We start from the raw sequence: 18,260 nt of genomic DNA on the forward strand, positions 1-18,260 counted from the left end.
CCATATTAACTTACAACCTACTTATTTTAACAGTTTACTTGCTATTTTGGAAAGGAACAAATAGCTTCCTTTAGACAGTTCAACCTCATAACATCTTTTCTAAGTAATTACCCACACAGCTGCTTTTTCTCTTTGGCCAAGGAACAGGAATATAGTGATGTTAATTAAGTTCCACGCTACCGAAGAACTTTAGAAAGAAGAAGTACAAGCTTTTTTTTATTGGTACAAAAGGGAGGGAGGAGGTTGTGAAGTGGCCTGTCTCTTGGTTGAACTTAACCAGCACAAAGCTCAGATAAGGAGCCTAGAATGTTGTGGTGGGTTCTGAACTGAGTGAAGAGAAGATATTGTTTAGAGAAGGAAGAAAATGACTAAGTGAGAAAAGGAATGCCAAAGTAACATAGCATTTAATAGCAAGATGGAATGTTTCTGAGTTAGTTTTAAAAGGAGAGAACAAATTGAGAGAATGCAAGTCATTGGGATCTAGAAAAAGTAGTAACAGAAAAACAAAACATTTATGTCATCATTCTATATTAGTGAGCAGTTCTGCTGCACGCAGACTGAGGTTGAGGGCTTTTTGCACCACTGTAAACCTCACTATAAATGTTCTGCATTGATTTAATATGGGGCTTGTACCTATGCAGCTTAATCTGTTTCCAAACTATGATAAATCATAGCTGCAAAACCTGCTTTACACAGCTGCAGCTCCTCTATGGTGGGGATTTGGAATAATGCAGCTACACAGGAATAGGTATCCCTTATGCCAGTGGTTTTCAAACTTTTTAGGCTGTGTAATCCTTTCTAAATAGCATGGTCCACCTTGTACCCCCATCTGAGACATGTAATGACCCTAACCGTGATTGGATTCCCAAGTCTTACAAACTAAAATACACTGTCCACCAACATAGGATTTTTTTTTGCATATCTCTTGACAAGAGCTCAAATATCCCAGTGTGAAAACCACTGCCTTATGCTGACAAGCCTTGAGACTCAAGGATACTTTCACAAGACGCCAAGGATTTTACCTTGAATAAGCACACAAATTTGCATTTACTGTTCATCTGGCCAACATTAAAAATCGGATAGAATGAAAACAAGTTCTACCGACACTATTATTTGGATTATTGAAAACTTATATACTTCCTGAAGAAAAAAAAAAATGAATCCTTCACACACTCAAAATTAGCACCCACCTCCACTCTTCAAACAGAAGAGTAAGAGGGTGGGAAAGTTTTGCAAAATCTCTAGCCAACAAAACTGCAGCAAAACCCAACTGTCTGGTGATTTAAAACACTGTATTGCTAATAAAATGAATTATACATTTTTGTATCCAAGTTCCCTCTCTAGTCTTGGCGTCTTCCTGTTGTCTATTTATTCATCTCCCTGTGTGGGTGGTGGGATTAGCATATACAACTATTGCCTCACCAGCACCTTTTTCTGAGGGAAGAGGGTGCATTACAAAACAAGTTTCTCTGGAAAGATTTAAGACCAAACGGTATAATCCTTGGATAAAGACATATACCGTTCCCTGTCAAAATTAAGAAAACCCATCAATTTAAAAGTCACAACTTCTGTCTGAATATTTTTGTCTACTATTATTGCAACCAACAGTTAAATTATTATAATTGAAATATTTGACAGATTTTTCAGTTTGTACTTTTGACATTGTGTGCTGTCAGTTTATGTTTATATGAGTGTCTCACAACAAAGGGGAAAAAGAATGTTTAAACAGAAATATGGCTGTAAATCCACTACCAAACTATTTTTGACTCATTTATTATTTTTATTTATACTACCATAGCGCACAGCACTCAGAGTCATGGACCATGCTGTGCTAGGTTCTGCACAAACACAGAACAAATGGGCAGTCCCTGAACTAAAGCGCCTACAGTCTAAATCTCAATACACTCAACAAATTCCCATTCAACAAAACAACAGGAAAGCAAATTACTGAAAACATAAAATATCCAGCATTCTGGCAATATATGTTGAGAAAATATGGAATTTTGGTAAACGACCCCCCCCCCCCCACGCCCTAAAAAAAAAAAAAAAAAGTCTCCCAGAGCTGTATGTCGGAAGTTTGGAAATGAAATACATTCACGATCATTTTCTAGGCCAGATACTAGATAGCTGGATGGCACTTCAATGGGACAACGCTTCCTCAGAAGGTACTGCCTGGTGTCCAGTTAAAGCATACAGAAAAAACTACCTGCAGTTTTCTGGAAGTAGCTTCCTGCATAGCTAACAAGATGAATGTCGGAGGCAAACCAACCATTATAAAAGGCGTTAAGAAGAGGGCTCTGGTAGTACGGTGGGGGCGACGCTACATTTAGACGAGTGTTTCCTACTGACGGTCCGTGTCAGAAAATCCTCCCCGCCTCCCCCCAGGATCCCCGGTCACACAAAAGCCACACAACCTGTTTGGCCCCCCAGCGCAGAAGAAAACAACTCAGCACGTGCTGCCATTTCTCTGGCCAGGGGGGTGCCAACGCCTAACCTGGGCTGGCTGTACAGCCTCCCACCCCCGCCGCGGCCAGACCCATGACCCCCCCCCCCCCGCCTCCCCGGCCTCACTTCCCCAGCGTAGACACACCCGAGCCCCGGCCAGTCCTCGAGCGCCCAGCGCTCCCCGCCGACCCCACCCGTGCTACCGGGGCAGGCCGCAGCAGAGGCGGGGGGGGGGGGGAGGGGAGAGATCCGGCAGCCAGGGGAGGAGGCCGCAGATCGGACGGGGAGAGGGAGTCGCTCCCAGCCACCGCCGGACACTGCCAGGGCTCGGCCCCAAACTGACCCCTCGGAAGGGGGAGGGCGAGACTGGGCTCCCCGCTCTGGGGACGGGACGACACCTGCCGGACGGGCCCCTTCCCCCTTCGCGGGCCCGAGGGAGGAACCGAAGCGCCCCCCCCGCCCCCGGCCTGTGGGAACCGAAGCGGCCCCAAGACACCGGACCTCCCCCCCCCCCCCAGGCTGGCGGGGGGAGGGGCGAGGAGCGGCCCAGAGGCGAGGCGAGGCGGGGCGGGGCGGGGCGGCGCTCACCTGGCAGAAGCGGCGGCAGTAATACTGGCTACTGAGCGCGGGCGAGACCCCGGCGAGGAGGCGCGGCCCCGCGATGGCCTCCAGCTCCTCACCGAGCCGCTCCGACTCTTGATCGCTCTCGTCTTCCGCCATGCTGCTCCGCCCGCCCTGCGCGTACCGAGCCCCCCGCCCCCGCCCCGACACACCGGACGGCCCGCCTGCTCGCCAGCACCTCACATCCGGCACCTCCCACCAGCCGCGATCTCACGGGCTACTGACCGTGCCAATCATCGATTAACAGGACGGAGGGGGAAAGAGCAGCCAACGATCTTTCACCCTTAACTCCCCCCCTTCGCCCTGTCTCGGATCGCTTGCGTTTGATTGGATGAAAACTATCTTCGTTACTTCGGTTCTGCCTTGTGATTGGTAAGAAGCGAAGTCAATCAATTTCAGAACCCCTTTTTTTTTCCCCCCTACATCTGGTTGGGTTTGATATCTGTCCCTCATAGTGAGCATCCCTCCCCCCCCCCCGCCTCCCGATTGGACGAAAGAGCCCTCAACCCCGAGGTTTTTCCCGCCCCCAACTCTGTAAATGGACGGAAGCTTTGCCCATCTTTTTACAATCTAGCCAGGCGACCAGCCCCTGACCTGTTTCTTTAGGTTAACAGCTCGCGGACTGGAGCAGACGTTGCTAGGTTGCCACGTCCCGCCTACCGCGGCGGGTCGGGTGGGGAAATCGGTGCGGCCGCTGGTTGTGCCGTGCCCGCTCGCCAGGGGGCGGAGATCGGGGGCTGCCCGGCCGGGCCCCGGCCGCCCTGCGGTGGTAAGAGGCCAGATGGGTGGGAGCGGGGAGCGCTGCGCTCTTGGCCCTGCGCGGGGAGCCGGGATCGGCGCCGCCTCCGGCCCGGGCGAGGGAGCTCGCGGCTGGGGCGGGTAACGGCGCCCGGGGGAGGCGGGGGGAGAGACTAGGTTGAAGCGGGTGTTTCATTCCGCGGGGCCGGGCCTGCGGCAGGAGCGGGACGGGCGGGCGACAGCGGGTGAGTGGGTGTGTCGGGGCGGGGGGCTCGCCCCCCCCCCCTGCGAGAGCCAGACACCTCGCCCCCCATCATAGCTCTCCGGACCCCCTGTTGCAGTCTCATTTCTCATCCCTCCCCCAGACACCCACCGTATGCTGCTTTGGTAACAGCGAACAACTTATTTTGAAGGGTTTAGGCCAAACCGAGGTGACATCTGTGCGTTCGTCTCCGAGATGCATCCCCTCGTACTTCAAAAACCTAGGCCCCGCTTTTGCAATGAGATGGATGCAGGTTGTCTATTGATTTCAGTGGGGCCCCTATGAAGGAACAAGGGGTTGCCTGTGCCTGTCTAATGCTGTGATCAGTAGGGCTTTCTGTTGGTAATCCCTTAAAACTCTATTTTCAGACTCTAATTTATAAAGGCATACATACTTGAGATATGAATCGATAGAGGGTGGATATTCTCAAATTAGTTCTGACAAAGGGTCAAGTGTTTCCATTAGCAGTTTTTGGCAATGTCTTGTCAATACTACATTGAGAAGTGTGTGTATTTTCTGGAATAAATTCAAAGGAGGTAAAGAGAATGAAGCACTGTTTACTCTCAAAACAGTAGTTATGCATGAAAATGCAAGGTTTGTCTAATAAAAGTAGTTGGGAAGAAGCTACATTTCTCTAACAGTAAAAATCTCTTCTTAAAGTACACATCTAATTTCCAGTGATGAGCAGTTTGAATTTATTTAAAACTGGGTCCTGTCTCCTCTGCAGCTATAGAAACCTTTGAACATTTTACCCTAGTTCATAAGAAATTTCTGCCTCAACAGAAACCTTTTCACCATGGCATGAGGATACACATTCTTCCATTCATGCAATTTTGTCTCAGCTCCTGGAAATTTGTCTGTTGTTCAAGATAAATACCATGTCAGCCAGTTGGTGTAAACATTTTAAAATAGATAGCTGTCGGTCCTTGTGTCTCCCACAGGCTGTTCAAGGTGACTTATTAACCAAACAAATCTGAATCATAAGTAAAACTCTGGATTCCTCAGACTACTGAAGGATAGTTGGGTGGGATATCTAAATTATCTTGAAGTTTCTATATGTTGTTTCTTGAGTACACGTCTCTCACATTGGCTTTCTGGTAGTCATATCTAGCATGTACAATATTTTGCACACAGTTATATCTAAAGTGAATAAAATACATCTAGATATATAAATGTGGAGCCTAGGCCACTTGACTTGCGTGAATCTGATGTGTATTTGTCTTGTTTTTTAAAAAAAGCATAGTGAAAACAATGGAGCGATTTGGAGTGAAAGCTACTCCTTCCCGTAACCGTTCTAAGACAGCTTTGTATGTGACCCCTCGGGATCGTGTAACCGAGTTTGGGAGTGAACTGCATGAAGATGGAGGGAAATTGTTCTGTACTTCTTGCAACGTGGTCCTGAATCACGTTCGCAAGTCTGCAATCAATGACCATCTCAAGTCTAAAACTCATACAAAGCGGAAGGCAGAGTTTGAAGAGCAGAGTGTCAGAAAGAAGCAGAGGACTCTGACTGCTTCTCTCCAATGCAACAGTGCTACTCAGACAGAGAAAATCAGTGTCATCCAGGACTTTGTGAAGATGTGCTTGGAAGCTAACATCCCGCTTGAGAAAGCTGACCATCCATCAGTGCGAGCTTTCCTGTCTCGCCACGTGAAGAATGGTAGTTCCATTCCACAGTCAGATCAGCTAAGGAAAATGTACCTGCCTGATGGATATGAGAATGAGAACCAGCTCCTCAGCACAGAAGACTGTTGAGGAGAAGAAGATGACTATTTTCGGGATGGAGTATTAAAGTTACATATTGATGGTGTGGTTTATTTTTATATTCATGCATACACATGTGTTTATATATTGGTTTTACAGCTTATTTTGTATTACTGTTGAAATGACAATCTATCACCAAAATTAATGATGTGCCACAGACTCTTGATAATCCTACTGTAGAGTTTATATCCACTGTGATTCAGAACTCATTTTCAAGGTAGGGAACATCATATTGCTGACTATGTAAAGGCCAACCATAACTGTGACATTAACAAACACTCACTTGTGCATGGGAGACTTTCTATGCCAACTCAATCACCAACATGACATCTTCATTACGCAAGAAAAGACCAAACAGTAGGAATTACTTTACTACATCAGACCTATGGACCATCTTTGTCCAGTATTCTGTCTCTGTCAATGACCAGGAATAAGTCCTGTACTGTTAGAGTGCAAAAAGTCATATAATGACCAATTACGTAGTAACCTGCACACAGAAGCAAATTCTAACTGCTGGTAAAGGTTGACTTAGGCCTTGCAGCATGGGGACTTAACCTCCTTTTTAAAACACTTTTATCCTATCTCATGTAACTCTGGATGTTCTTGTCTATCTAAATACCTAATTATGGCTTCACTTTTCTCTTAAAGCAAGGAGTTCCGTAGGTTTGTTACACATCGCATAAAAGAAACAGCAGTTTCTAATCTCAGTTTTAAATTTGCTGTCTTGCAGTTTCAATGCACCTCCTTATTGTAAGATGACAGACTAGTGTCTTTGAGCAAGGTGATGGCCTATGAAACACATGCCTGATCACAGTCACTAATACTGTATTTTGTGGTGTGTTTTCCTAGCATGACAGCAGAAGCAGAACATCTTTTTAATCTGTTAGCTATAAACCAGAACCCAGCTGGAACTGATCAGGACACGGGAGTTGCAGTTCAAGAGCCCTACTTGAGTCACTTAAGCTCTTGCACTCATATCCTTTTCCTGGGTCTTGTGCTTGTTGCAGACTTAGTGACCTAAATGTGTTTTTAAAACAGTTAATGTTGATGCCAAATAGCTCATGTAGCTATGAGGTAAGTGTACCGAAAAGGACGCAACAGTAGAATAAGTGTTATCTGGGTTACAGTTCCTTTTCCAAGCCAGTGCCACATTTACTGGATTGTAAAAAAAGGGAATTACTGTGTTTCAGTAATGTATGTCTCTTTCTCTACATTGTGTAATGCTCAGTCCTTTTCACATATTTTGGGGGAGTTGTGTTATGCCTAAATTAAGTATGGACCACTAAACTTTAGGGTCCAAGAAAGCTCTTGGGTGAGGAGAGAGAGAATATTGTGCAGAGGGAAGTAACACAACTGCCTTTTCTGCCTGCCTCCTCTGGGCTGTGATTCTGTGAGGTGCTGAGCATGTCCTAGGCAGTGCAGCATGCCCTCCACTCACCATAAGCATGCTGTCTCAGTTTTAGCTCCTATTTTGCTGCTTTTTCCCTGTCTTGGTTTTCACTAACTATATTTCTCATTTTTCTTCATTTTGCCCATTTAATTTTAGGGTGCTGACAGTAGCATTAACTAATAGCGCTTAGAGGTGGGGTTGTAGAGGGACACAGATTAGCCTATTAATTTGATTGGTTTCTGCAGCTCGGTAGTGTAAAATGCACATCAGCTTGAAGAGAGGAAAGAGTTTAATGGACTATTTTTATGCAATCTTCAAGAACTTGTCAGATGAATGGCTCAAAGTGTATTCACACAATTTAATCATTTCTTTCTTGCAACTGGTTGCCTGCTGTGCAAGATGTCTTTGTATAGACACAGCAAACTAAATTAATAGCGTGCAGGCAAATTGTTGCACCGGTGCTGAGCCCCATTGAAGCCAGTGAGGCTTGACACAGAGCAATCTGCCCATTCAATATCAATTGCTGGCTTAGGACTTCAGAGAGAAATGGAAGTTGAAATCTTTCTTCTCATCTTGGATGTCTCAGTTTGCCTTCACAAATGTGATTAGCTATGGGATGTGTTTGTTCCATCTTAGGATCATGCATTGCCTGTTTCATATAAATCCTCTTAAGACATGAATATAAGTTACCACTGTCAATAGCCTTTTCTATTTTAAAAAATGATTCTGTTCTTCCATGACAGCTCCTCTTCTTGTTTCAGTGGAGTCATGCTATCTGCACTTCATTAATCAAAGTTAGATGTCTTTGAATTAATTTTCTACTCCATCCATACAGTGGTGGTAGGGTTGAATCACAGAGGGAAAACAGTTGTGAGTATTGAGAAAACAGCTTGAGTATGAATTTTTGAAATCAGTCTTCCATTAAATCAAAGAAAAAAGTGCAATTTTAGGTGCTAGTTTAAAATGACTAATTCTGGCCTTGATTTTTTAAAATCATTTTACAGGCTATTGTTGAAATTAAAGTCACTTTAAAAAGACCTAAACGGAAATGTTTTTTCTGCTCTCCACTATCAAACTAATAAACCCGCTTCAAAAAGCTATGCTAGCATTATGATTAAGGATGTTGGTACACAGACTAATGAAACAAAACAAAAAAAGGCCACTTCAGTCTTGTGTTAGAAGAAAGAAAATGTGACAGACAACTTTGGTAAATAAATTATGTTGTTTTTCAAGTATCTAAGAAGATTACTACAGATAATGGAAAATAAAGCTCTTGATGTAAGCCTTTTAAAACACTATATTTGTCTAATGTGATAAAAATCTGTGGTCTAAAATTAGACTTCCATTATATCAATTTACAAGTTTGATATAGTTCTTCACAGGCGTCCTAGAATACTTCAGTGCCAATTTTTCTTTTTTATGAAAAGTCAGTGCTAGCAGCACATCCTTGGAACAAACCTTAGGCATGTCCAGATATCTTGGTGTCATTATGTTTTCACAAATAGTGTCCAAAATAACAATTGAAATACAGTGGGTGTTATGAAAAGAATAAATAGACATGTTTAATACAAGGCACATACTGTCTATATAAGATAATGGGGGGCTGTATAGTGAAACCTTTTTCAAGCTTCACTGTAGCTGTACTAGTGGAAAAATGATAACCATTTTTCTCTCTTGAAACTTTGGTTCAAAAATACCAGACATCAGTCTGTTATGGCAAGTATTCATAAGCAAAATATTAAAAATACAAATGGCATTCCAGGCAAATTTGAGTCTTGAAAAAGTAAGTGTGACAGACATGTGATATGGTAGAGTTAGGGGACTGCTGCATGTGAGTTAATTTATTATGTTTCTTCTCTAATTCTAATCCAAAATGTGGATTCCATTTTAATCTAAACTGCCTTTGAGACACTCGTTTTCTTTTAAAATTAGAAATGGGTCCCATGCAAAATCCCAGAAAACCCCTGCAAACTTTGTCATGGTCAGATACAAATTTTGCCCTTGTCTAATTACACTTGATTTTGGGGGGAAATTTCAATCAAAACTTCAACTGGAGCTCATCTCTAACTTTCATAAATAAGAGACTATCTTAGGAATTCAGTATTTTATGAAATAGTTTATTTAAAAAATCCCATGGGTTTTCCTTACTTTTACAAGAAATTTGCATTATTTTTCCAAATACTTCCTGCAGGGAGAACTCTTAGTCAGTGGGGTAGGGGGATGGTAGAAACTTCTGATTTTCAATTACCTCTAATATGGTAGAGTTAGGGGGTCTGCTGCAAATGTTTGCTTGTTGTGGTTGTTTTTTAACCTTGTAAATAAACTAGATTAACTAATTGGCATCTAGACACTACTTTGAAATGCATTTTTAAAAGCCAGTTTTCAGAGTAAGAAGGTAGGCAAAACAACATTCCATATTTCACAGTCGTTCGTGTGTTTATGCACCAGGTTTATTGTAGTTTGTTCAGGCAGTTTGTGTGTCACCAGGACACAACCAATTCAAGTTCTTGATTTTTTAAATTTATTTTTTTTTTAGCTCTAATTATTTTAAAAGCATTTAGAAACCTGTAATTTGTCTGGTCATTGTTTCATAGGAATCATGAAACATTTAGCATAGTTGGAGAGAGAATGTTTTTCAATTAAAAGAGAAACTTGGTTCTGCAAAGTGTTGGACAATCTCCTGACAGAAAAACTCATTAGTCTGAAAAGGATTATTTTAGTCTGGGTTTATTTTTTTATTTTATTTTTATTCTTTTTTACTGCTTGTATGGAACTGAACAGTAAAGCACTCCAGTCCTGGTTTGTTTGATACCATATTGACCTAGTTTTAGAGTGTCTCTGGAAGTCTGGCAGTGAGATATATTCCTTGTTTATTGTGTTCACTTTGTACTCATTGCTAACTTTTATTTGTGCAAGCATGTAACCTGAGCACTCATTGTCTTTGTAAGATTTTAAAGTTGTGTGTTGAATTCAATAAATTTTTAAAGCAAAAAAAAAATTGACATTAGCAGCTGTTTGAATGCACCATTACATATGAAGTTCTTGAGTCACAGAAAGCTTGCAGTGATTGCTAAAGAGGCCCTCCTATACCTGTTTTTAAAAGTGAAGATTTTATACTAAGTCAAAATGGCACGGAAAGAGTTGTTTCACAAGAAGTTGATGTTCAAGGACGAAGGATATCCTAGTGATTAGGGTGCTAACCTAGGACTGGAAATGGACCCAGGTCTGCCAAAAGTCACCTAGTCTCCATGCCTCAGTCTGCAGGTGTAACATGTTGATAATGAGTGTTGTGAGGATAACTATATTAAAGATTAAGAGGTGCTCAGATATGGTAATAGGCCATAGATACAGTCCTTTCATTGCGTAAACAAACACATTTATGTATAAACTGCATTATCTTATACAACTTAAATTTCTTCTTTTGTAATGCTATTTATAAAGATTAATACAGAATAAACAGAGTCACTAGATATATAAATACGTCTGGGAATGAATAAAATATTCAGAAGTTGCTGCAGTTCAGTGTCAAGGAAAGGCAGCGGCCTGTCTCTGGAATCCTGAAAGAGGATGGCACAGAGGTTGGAAATGTTACTGACAAGTAAAGGACATTGTCAAGTGGCAACCCCTTTGCAGATCCCCCACTACAAGAATCACACAATTTGCTACATAATCCCATGACTTTCTAATGCAGTTTAACTATTTGAGTGCCTATGCAATAACCTATGAATCAGATGTTTCATCCATGTTTATAAAAAGTCCTACTTCCCCATTATCATCATAGTGTAGTCCTGGTAAAAACAAGTATTGTGCATTGGCTGAAGCGGACCACTTCTGATATGACCCAGGAAATGTTATTTTAATTAGCCTGTGTTCTGCTTTATCTGATAATAAATGGAAAGATTTTTATATTTTGTACTAGTTTTTCATAATGTAATTAAAATAAAAGCAAAGTTAAAATTACAAAAGGAATGCTCTAAGAGCAAATACTTATAATACTTAGTCCTGCCGTTAATGCAGGGAACTGGACTAGATGACCTCTTGAGGTCCCTTCCAGTCCTATGATTCTATGAAAGCCATCCCATAATGTGGGATTACCAGCTAGTGGTTATACCAGGGGAGGTGAGATTGCGCACGCTGATACAAAAAGCCTAGTTTTTATAGTGGTTCAAAAAATTACAACCGTTGCAGTTTTGCTGGTGATAATATTGCAGCAATACAATAATATAATGCAAATCAAACAAACTGCAATATAAAAAAGGAAACCAAAAACAGTGGAAAGTAGGCCTGGCTTGACATGCATAACCGGACATGGGTGAGGCCTCATTTCTTAGGAGACAGGATTAGGGAGGTAAATGAATCAGCAGCCTGGAAACAGAATGGGTTTGCTAATTAGGATACATTAATGGGTTGGTAAGTTAAGAGACAGAATGTCTGTACTAGCTAAGATAAGGGAAGACACTCAAGGAAGCATTTATAATAGACAAGATAAACCTAGAACACAAGATGAGGTACAGAGAAAGTCATGCATGGACAGTGCTTCTATTGAGCATGCTATAACGGGCTGGTTCCTACAAAGTAACCAAGTCAATCCCTAAGTGTGTGATGCTATGTATATGCAATGTAGTGTGTAAATGTACATAAAGGAAGAAGTTTGCTGTGTATCTTTAGATGTATGGTATGCCCTACACCCACCCCCTATGCTTGAGTCTGATCAACTCAGCATAGCTTTGCTGTATGCCAAATAAAGATATCTGAGTGACAAAGTCTGGATTGAACTGATTTCTTGGAAAGCCGAGTGGAAAGAGGTGCTGGCAAGAATCCCAACATGTAAGTTCCTCCTCCTACTGTCAGAAGCAGTCTCTGAAGCATCACCTCCATCTCAACTGAACACTGAGTGAGTTAAATCTAAATGCCTGAATTTAGGTCAGTTGTAAATGTTAAAAATAGTGTGCAGTGTAGTTGTATCCATAGCGGTCTCAGGATATTAGAGAGACAAGGGGATGAGGCAGTATCTTTTACTGGACCAACTACTGCCTCACCTACCTTGTTTCTCTGATATCCTGGGACTGACCTGTCTACAACTACACTGCATACCACAATACAGAAGTTGGGCCAATAAAAGATATTACCTCACCCACCTTGTCTCATTAAAAATAGTAATTAGACAAGATGAAGAATAAAGACCCACAGTCACAAGTATCTCCAGGCCAGTGATGTGTGTACTCCTGGTACCTCAGAAGCAGCCACCATGTTACAAAAGAACGTGTAACTCCATGTGGAAAAGATGTGCGATCAGGGGCAATTTGGTTCTTCATATGATCTGCCAAAAGCTGTTCATACCTTCATGACCCAAGTCTACTAAAGATTATCTTCATCCACTCGTAAATTGAACAGATATTTCAGCCAATCATGAACTAATCAAAGATAGGTTAGTGCCTCATCAACCCCGTGTTATGAACTTCACAATCTATTCCCCATCCCCCCCTGTTTGTTTTGTTGTGGTATAGTAAAGTGCTTCTGATATGTTTCAGAGTAGCAGCCGTGTTAGTCTGTATTCGCAAAAAGAAAAGGAGTACTTGTGGCACCTTAGAGACTAACAAATTTATTTGAGCATAAGCTTTCGTGAGCTACAGCTCACTTCATTGGATGCATTTGGTGGAAAATACAGAGGGGAGATTTATATACACACACAGAGAACATGATATAAGCTCCTTTAGAACCTTTCAATTCCTGTCAGTTTAAGTTTCTTGGAAGGTCATTCTCTTGGCGGCAGTGACTTCAGCTCCTCATAGAGGTCTTTTTTCTCTCGTAATTAATTTTTCTGTTTTCTTTGAAGTACATTTTTAATTCTTACATTGATCTTATTAAATCTGCTACTTTGAGAAGTTGGTCTTCCCTCACGGAGAAACTAATTGCACCACATAAGTTAGCAGGGAGTGTTGCTTGTGCCAGCCAGGAGGGGTCCTGACTTATGTGCTTCTCCTATTATTGCTACTCTCAAGGTTCAAAAACATGAAGATATTGGAGAGTTTTGCCAGTCTTATATTAAGGAGCTAGCACACTGGAGAGAGCATCTCCAGCAAAACTCAGTGTTAAAGAGCAAGGGTATATTTTCAGGGAAGCAGAATTACGAGGCAAATACTTTCTCCTTTTTCACATAGATTAAGGCATAGTTGGTTAGGTGCATTATGAGCAACAGTGCACTTATCTCTGCTAGATTTAGGGGAAGAGACTAGACAGACTACTGGCTTGAGCTGGTGTGTGAATCTTGTCTTCAGCTGAAACACTTAAGAAAAGGAGAACTTTAATTCTGATTTTGGTGTGCACAAAGAGCTAGGTATTATTATTTTTACGCTATTCATAGCAATAGACTTCTCCATCCCAATACTACATAGGAGGAAAAAAGTGAAGTTGGATGACAAAACATACGACAATGTGTAAGCCTCTCAGCTCCTCCTACTTTCGTGGTCTTTTTTAGACTATGCTATTCCGGGCAGGGACCAAGATATATCCAGTCTACAAGACGTGTCAGGAGTAGGCTTCAACCCTGCTCTTACTTTTGAATGTAGTATTGTAAGGAAAATGGCTTTTGGAACTGAACACCTTGGATCATGCCCAGACCAAGGACTCTATACATATTGCTGAATTCATTCTCAAACTTTATAGCATGATATGATTATCATGGGACAGGACAACAAATGACTTTACGTTTGTGTCTTCAAAGCACTAGAGAAAACTGTTGGTACTTCATAAATAAATTGAATGAACATGAGCTCATACTCTCTAGTAACACCTCACTCCCAATGAGTGCATACCAACAACATTTTTAATGGACCTCTAAGCTGTTTCACTTCAGTGAGACACGCTGCATGACTGGGAGAAAATAATGGCTTTAGCTGATCCATTGGATCACCTATGCTAAAGGGGAAAAGTGCACATTCCTACAATTATGCTCTGGCAAGATGGGAAAAATTGATTCTAAAAATTTTAGAGCTATTGAACTTTCTTGTATATCCCTCAGTTTGACTCTTAATGTTATCTATCTCTACTGTCCTTCACTGTGTCAGATAGTTTCTTCATCATGAATCCAATTTTCAAATCCAGCTTTGGAACGTAACAAAAAAATACTGATACCTCCTTTTCTTATATCCATTTTGGTGGACTTTGTAAATACAGTACACTACAAGAATTGGTTTTAAATAACTCTTTTGTTCTTCCACCATTTGTCAAGTTTATATGGCTAAATTGCCAGGAGATAGGATGTCACTACTATAGAATAAGATCAATAATTCAAGTAAGGTATCTTATTAAATATTCAGAATGATTAAAGCATGTTTTCTGTGCAGTCAGCCCCTTCAAAATAACTCCCAAGTCAGTCTAGATTCTAAAAACCCACAAAACTTCTAAGTCACTTATGGAAATATTGTCAGATAAAATTGCCATTCTCAAGTCAAATGAAAATCTGCAGCATAATGCAGGTGTAACATACTCTTGCATCAGAGTTTGACTCAACCAGGAGGGAGGATACCACTCACCTTGCCAAATACAAAGGAAGTTGGTTATATCTACTGAAATTGCTCAATATTAGCGGGGGATGCAAAGTGGCCACAACTGTGGGGCAAGAAGTCGAGGAATAATATATAATTGAGATTTGATGAGATCAGTCACCTTGAGATGTAGCAGAGAAGAGATTTGCAGCTAGTGGTAGGCAGTAGCAGTTTTATTTAGCTTTTGAAAGGACTGTGCTTGAGGGCTTCTGATCAGTCCACATCCACAGTATCTTGTTTATCTCCTGCTTTTCTAAAGCTCCAAGTACAATTATCAATACAGGAACTCCTCACTTAATGTTGTAGTTATGTTCCTGAAAAATGCTACTTTAAGCATTTAATGATAAGTGAATCCAATTTCCCCAAAAGAATTAATGTAAATGGGAGGGAGAGGGGTAAGGTTCCAAGGAATTTTTTTTTGCTGGACAAAAGACCACACACACACACACACACACACACACACACACACATAGAATATACGTTTTAAACAAACAATTTAATACTGTACACAGCAGTGATGATTGTGAAGCTTGGTTGAGGTGGTGGAGTCAGAGGGTGGAATATTTCCCAGGGAATGCCTTACTACTAAATGATGAACTCGCTGAGCCCCAAGGGTTAACATGTTGTTAATGTAGCCTCACCCTCTACAAGGCAGCAGGAATGGAAGGAGGAGACACAGCATGGCAGAGAGAGACAGAGACACACACAATGTGTGTGTGTGTGTGTGTGCGCGCGCGCACGCACGCGTGCCAACTCCATGGATGCTCCAGCGCTGGAGTAGCCACGGGGAAAAATTAGCACCCACCAGCAGTCAAGCTCCCCACCACACCTCACCTCCTCCCCTGAGCGCACTGTGTCCCTGCTCCTCTACCTACCTCCCAGCCCTTGCCGCTGTCAACCAGCTATAGCAAGCTCCGAGAGGGAGGGGGAGGAGGCGGAGGCAGGGATTTGGGGAAGGAGTAGGAATGGGGCAGGGAGGAGGTAGAGTTGGGGTGGGGACTTTGGGGAAGGGGTTGGAATGGGAAGGGGCAGGACAGGGGTGGAGTCGGGATGGGGCTGGGGGCAGAGGGAGGTCAAGCACCCACCGGTGCCAGTAGAAGTAAAGGGGTGTGTGTGTGTGTGTGTGTGTGTGTGTGAGAGAGAGAGAGAGAGAGAGAGAGAGAGACATACATCATGTGTGAGAGAGAAGTGCATTGGCCCTTTAAATATGGTGACCCCACTCTAAGTATACTGACTTTTTAAGTAGATCAGCAAGTTGAGACAGCAGCTGCTGCTAGCCAGCTCTGACCTGAGCCCTGTCATGTCCCGTCCCTGGTCTATGGAGATGGGGTACAGGAGCAGGGGGCAGGACAATTGAGATCAATTGCAAGATCAATTGCCTTGACATCTTCGGAGAGGGCACATAGCTCCAGGGACTGTCTGAGTACCTCCGATGCCAGAGCTAGATAAAGGTCTAAAGACCCTAACCAGTCAGACCTACACACGTCAGCACCGTCTCTTGGCACTGGAGACTGAGACACAAGACCTTCAAGAACGGTGCCAATCGCTCAACCAGACCAACTTTGGGCACTACGGCACCGGCATCAACAGCTCTACCAATGCTGACATCCATTTCAACACCAAGCAAGTCCTCAGCACTGAGAAAGTCCTATACCCCGAAGCAAGTCTTCACTTCCATCTGCTGGCTGCTCAAGAGAATGCACCTCTCCCTCACCACTGATACCTGTGCAGATGCTGATGATGCTCCTCTCTCCTCTCCAAGAGTTCAGATACCCCAAAGACATACTTGTATCTGATATGCCTGAGTCAACACTACTCAGACACGACCTCCCTCCACTTCTGTCCTCCTCTCCGGAATCACACCATTCTTCCTTTTTCCTTCTGAAGATGGCACTGTGCTTTCCCAGCGATGCAGAGGAGGAGGAGGAGTACGTTACACTCTCATACTTGGGACTGGCACAAAAGTCATCCTCTCCACAGCCTCACTAGCCACAATTCTAAATATCCAATTATGAGGCTCTCATGAACAAGTACAATTATCTGAACTATTATAAAATACAGCCTTTCCTACCAAGACCTTCCTCAGGACAAAAAAGAGCAACTCCAGGCCCTCGTGTCTGAAGGACACCTCTCAGCCTGTACAGTTTTACAAGACTCTTTGGACTCTGTGTGGATACTGCTGCCCATTCTATCACAATTGCTGTAGTCATGAAATGAGTGTCATGACTACACCTCTCTGGCCTTCCTAAGGAGGTATAAACCACCATTGAGAACCTACTCTTTGAAGGTCCCAAATTATTGTATCTCCACACTCCCTTAAGGACTCTCGAGCAACTCTCTGCTCTCTCAGTATTTACACACCAGTGCCAAAGAGATGCCTGGGGAAATACCAACTTCCCTCATGACCCCAACCACCACAATACACTCTCCAGTGACACGACAATACTCAACACTGTTGACAGAAGCCCCCTACCAAGCACAGATATACCACTCTTCAAGGGGCTACCTCTCACGCACGTTCGACCAAACAACAATTTTGAAGGGCTGGTTGAGGCCCCCAAAAGCCTCCTCCTGTTCCAGTCACATCTCTCTGACATCCCACCAGTCTGGCGACCGTCCAGCCCCTTTCTTTCCATCATGGCAGCTAATTACCTCGGACAAGTGGGTCCTAGAGATCATCAAGAAAGGGAACTCCATCCCTTTCCTTGCTCTGTCACCTCCCCTCTCTCTCCCAGTCCCCCTTCAGGGACACTTCTCACAAACCCATACTATGAGAATGGAACTGGGAGCCATAAAGCCAGTCCCATCCCAGCACAGAGGGAAGGGTTTGTACTCCCATTATTTATTTATCACAATACACCCTGCCCACATATGGTTCCTCTGATTCATCATGGGGATTGGTCTCTCTCAATACAAAAAGAAAAGGAGTACTTGTGGCCCCTTAGAGACTAACACATAGTCTCTAAGGTGCCACAAGTAGTCCTTTTCTTTTTGTGAATACAGACTAACATGGCTGCTACTCTGAAACCTCTCAATACAAAGTACTGCCCTTCGGAGTCTCGACAGCCCCTCATGTGTGCTCTATGTCCTTGTGGTAGTGGCTGCCTACCTACGCAACGAGGGCATTGTCATCTTCCCATACTTAGATGACTGTCTCCTCAAGACCACATCCAAAACTGATGCCCTGTATGCCGTCCAAATGACAACGGACCTTTTCTTGAGCTTCAGCCTTCGCGTACACCTAGAGAAATCTACACTAACAACCATGCAACACTGGAGTTTACAGTCAATTTTGTATCCAAGGAGAGAATCTGCCCTCACATCTTAGGCAGGACGTGTTTCCAGCTACTCAACCACATGGCAATGGTCATGTTTGTTGTGAAGTACGCTCGGTTACACATGAGGCTTGGCTTCCGGCTTGGCTATGTACAGTCACAGACATAGCCTTCCCAAGCTCCCTATCCCGGCTTATTAAGGTCAAGGACTCACCACT

At 43.0% G+C, this 18,260-nt stretch overlaps 2 protein-coding genes across 4 annotated transcripts in view; one reads left to right on the forward strand and one right to left on the reverse strand.

Moving 5' to 3' along the window:
• ZNF654 (zinc finger protein 654) overlaps positions 1 to 3,216 on the reverse strand; it is a 63,328-nt gene extending 60,112 nt beyond the window's left edge. The window contains exons 1-2 of one of the 2 annotated variants that reach the window (XM_043510275.1): positions 3,034 to 3,198; positions 2,207 to 2,308 (exon numbers count right to left, since the gene is read on the reverse strand). In XM_043510275.1, the coding sequence (XP_043366210.1) occupies positions 2,207 to 2,308; positions 3,034 to 3,165 (234 nt within the window). In that variant the 5' untranslated portion in view covers positions 3,166 to 3,198. Of the gene's footprint in view, positions 1 to 2,206; positions 2,309 to 3,033 lie in introns of both variants that reach the window. The other variant, XM_038377260.2, reaches the window with a different exon arrangement.
• A 107-nt stretch (positions 3,217 to 3,323) lies between these two features.
• CGGBP1 (CGG triplet repeat binding protein 1) lies at positions 3,324 to 10,205 on the forward strand. Of its 2 annotated transcripts, XM_043510290.1 has the most exons (3): positions 3,324 to 3,438; positions 3,681 to 3,835; positions 5,310 to 10,205. In XM_043510290.1, the coding sequence occupies exons 1-3, from the start codon at positions 3,398 to 3,400 to the stop codon at positions 5,819 to 5,821; spliced, it is 708 nt and encodes a 235-aa protein (XP_043366225.1). In that variant the 5' UTR covers positions 3,324 to 3,397; the 3' UTR covers positions 5,822 to 10,205. The 2 variants fall into 2 exon arrangements, with proteins under 2 accessions (XP_043366225.1, XP_038242693.1); XM_038386765.2 differs by lacking the exon at positions 3,324 to 3,438 and having other exon boundaries at positions 3,603 to 3,835; positions 5,305 to 10,205.
• Positions 10,206 to 18,260: the final 8,055 nt, after the last annotated feature.

The sequence above is a fragment of the Dermochelys coriacea genome, chromosome 1 (genome assembly GCF_009764565.3).
Source record: "Dermochelys coriacea isolate rDerCor1 chromosome 1, rDerCor1.pri.v4, whole genome shotgun sequence".
Classification (NCBI taxonomy): Eukaryota; Metazoa; Chordata; order Testudines; family Dermochelyidae; genus Dermochelys; species Dermochelys coriacea.

Coding starts and splice junctions, on each gene's coding strand:
- CGGBP1 (XM_043510290.1), top strand. CDS start 3,398: ATGAAAACTATCTTCGTTACTTCGGTTCTGCCTTGTGATTG. Junction 3,439..3,680: donor TCGGTTCTGCCTTGTGATTG/GTAAGAAGCGAA, acceptor TTAGGTTAACAG/CTCGCGGACTGGAGCAGACG. Junction 3,836..5,309: donor GCCCCGGCCGCCCTGCGGTG/GTAAGAGGCCAG, acceptor AAAAAAGCATAG/TGAAAACAATGGAGCGATTT.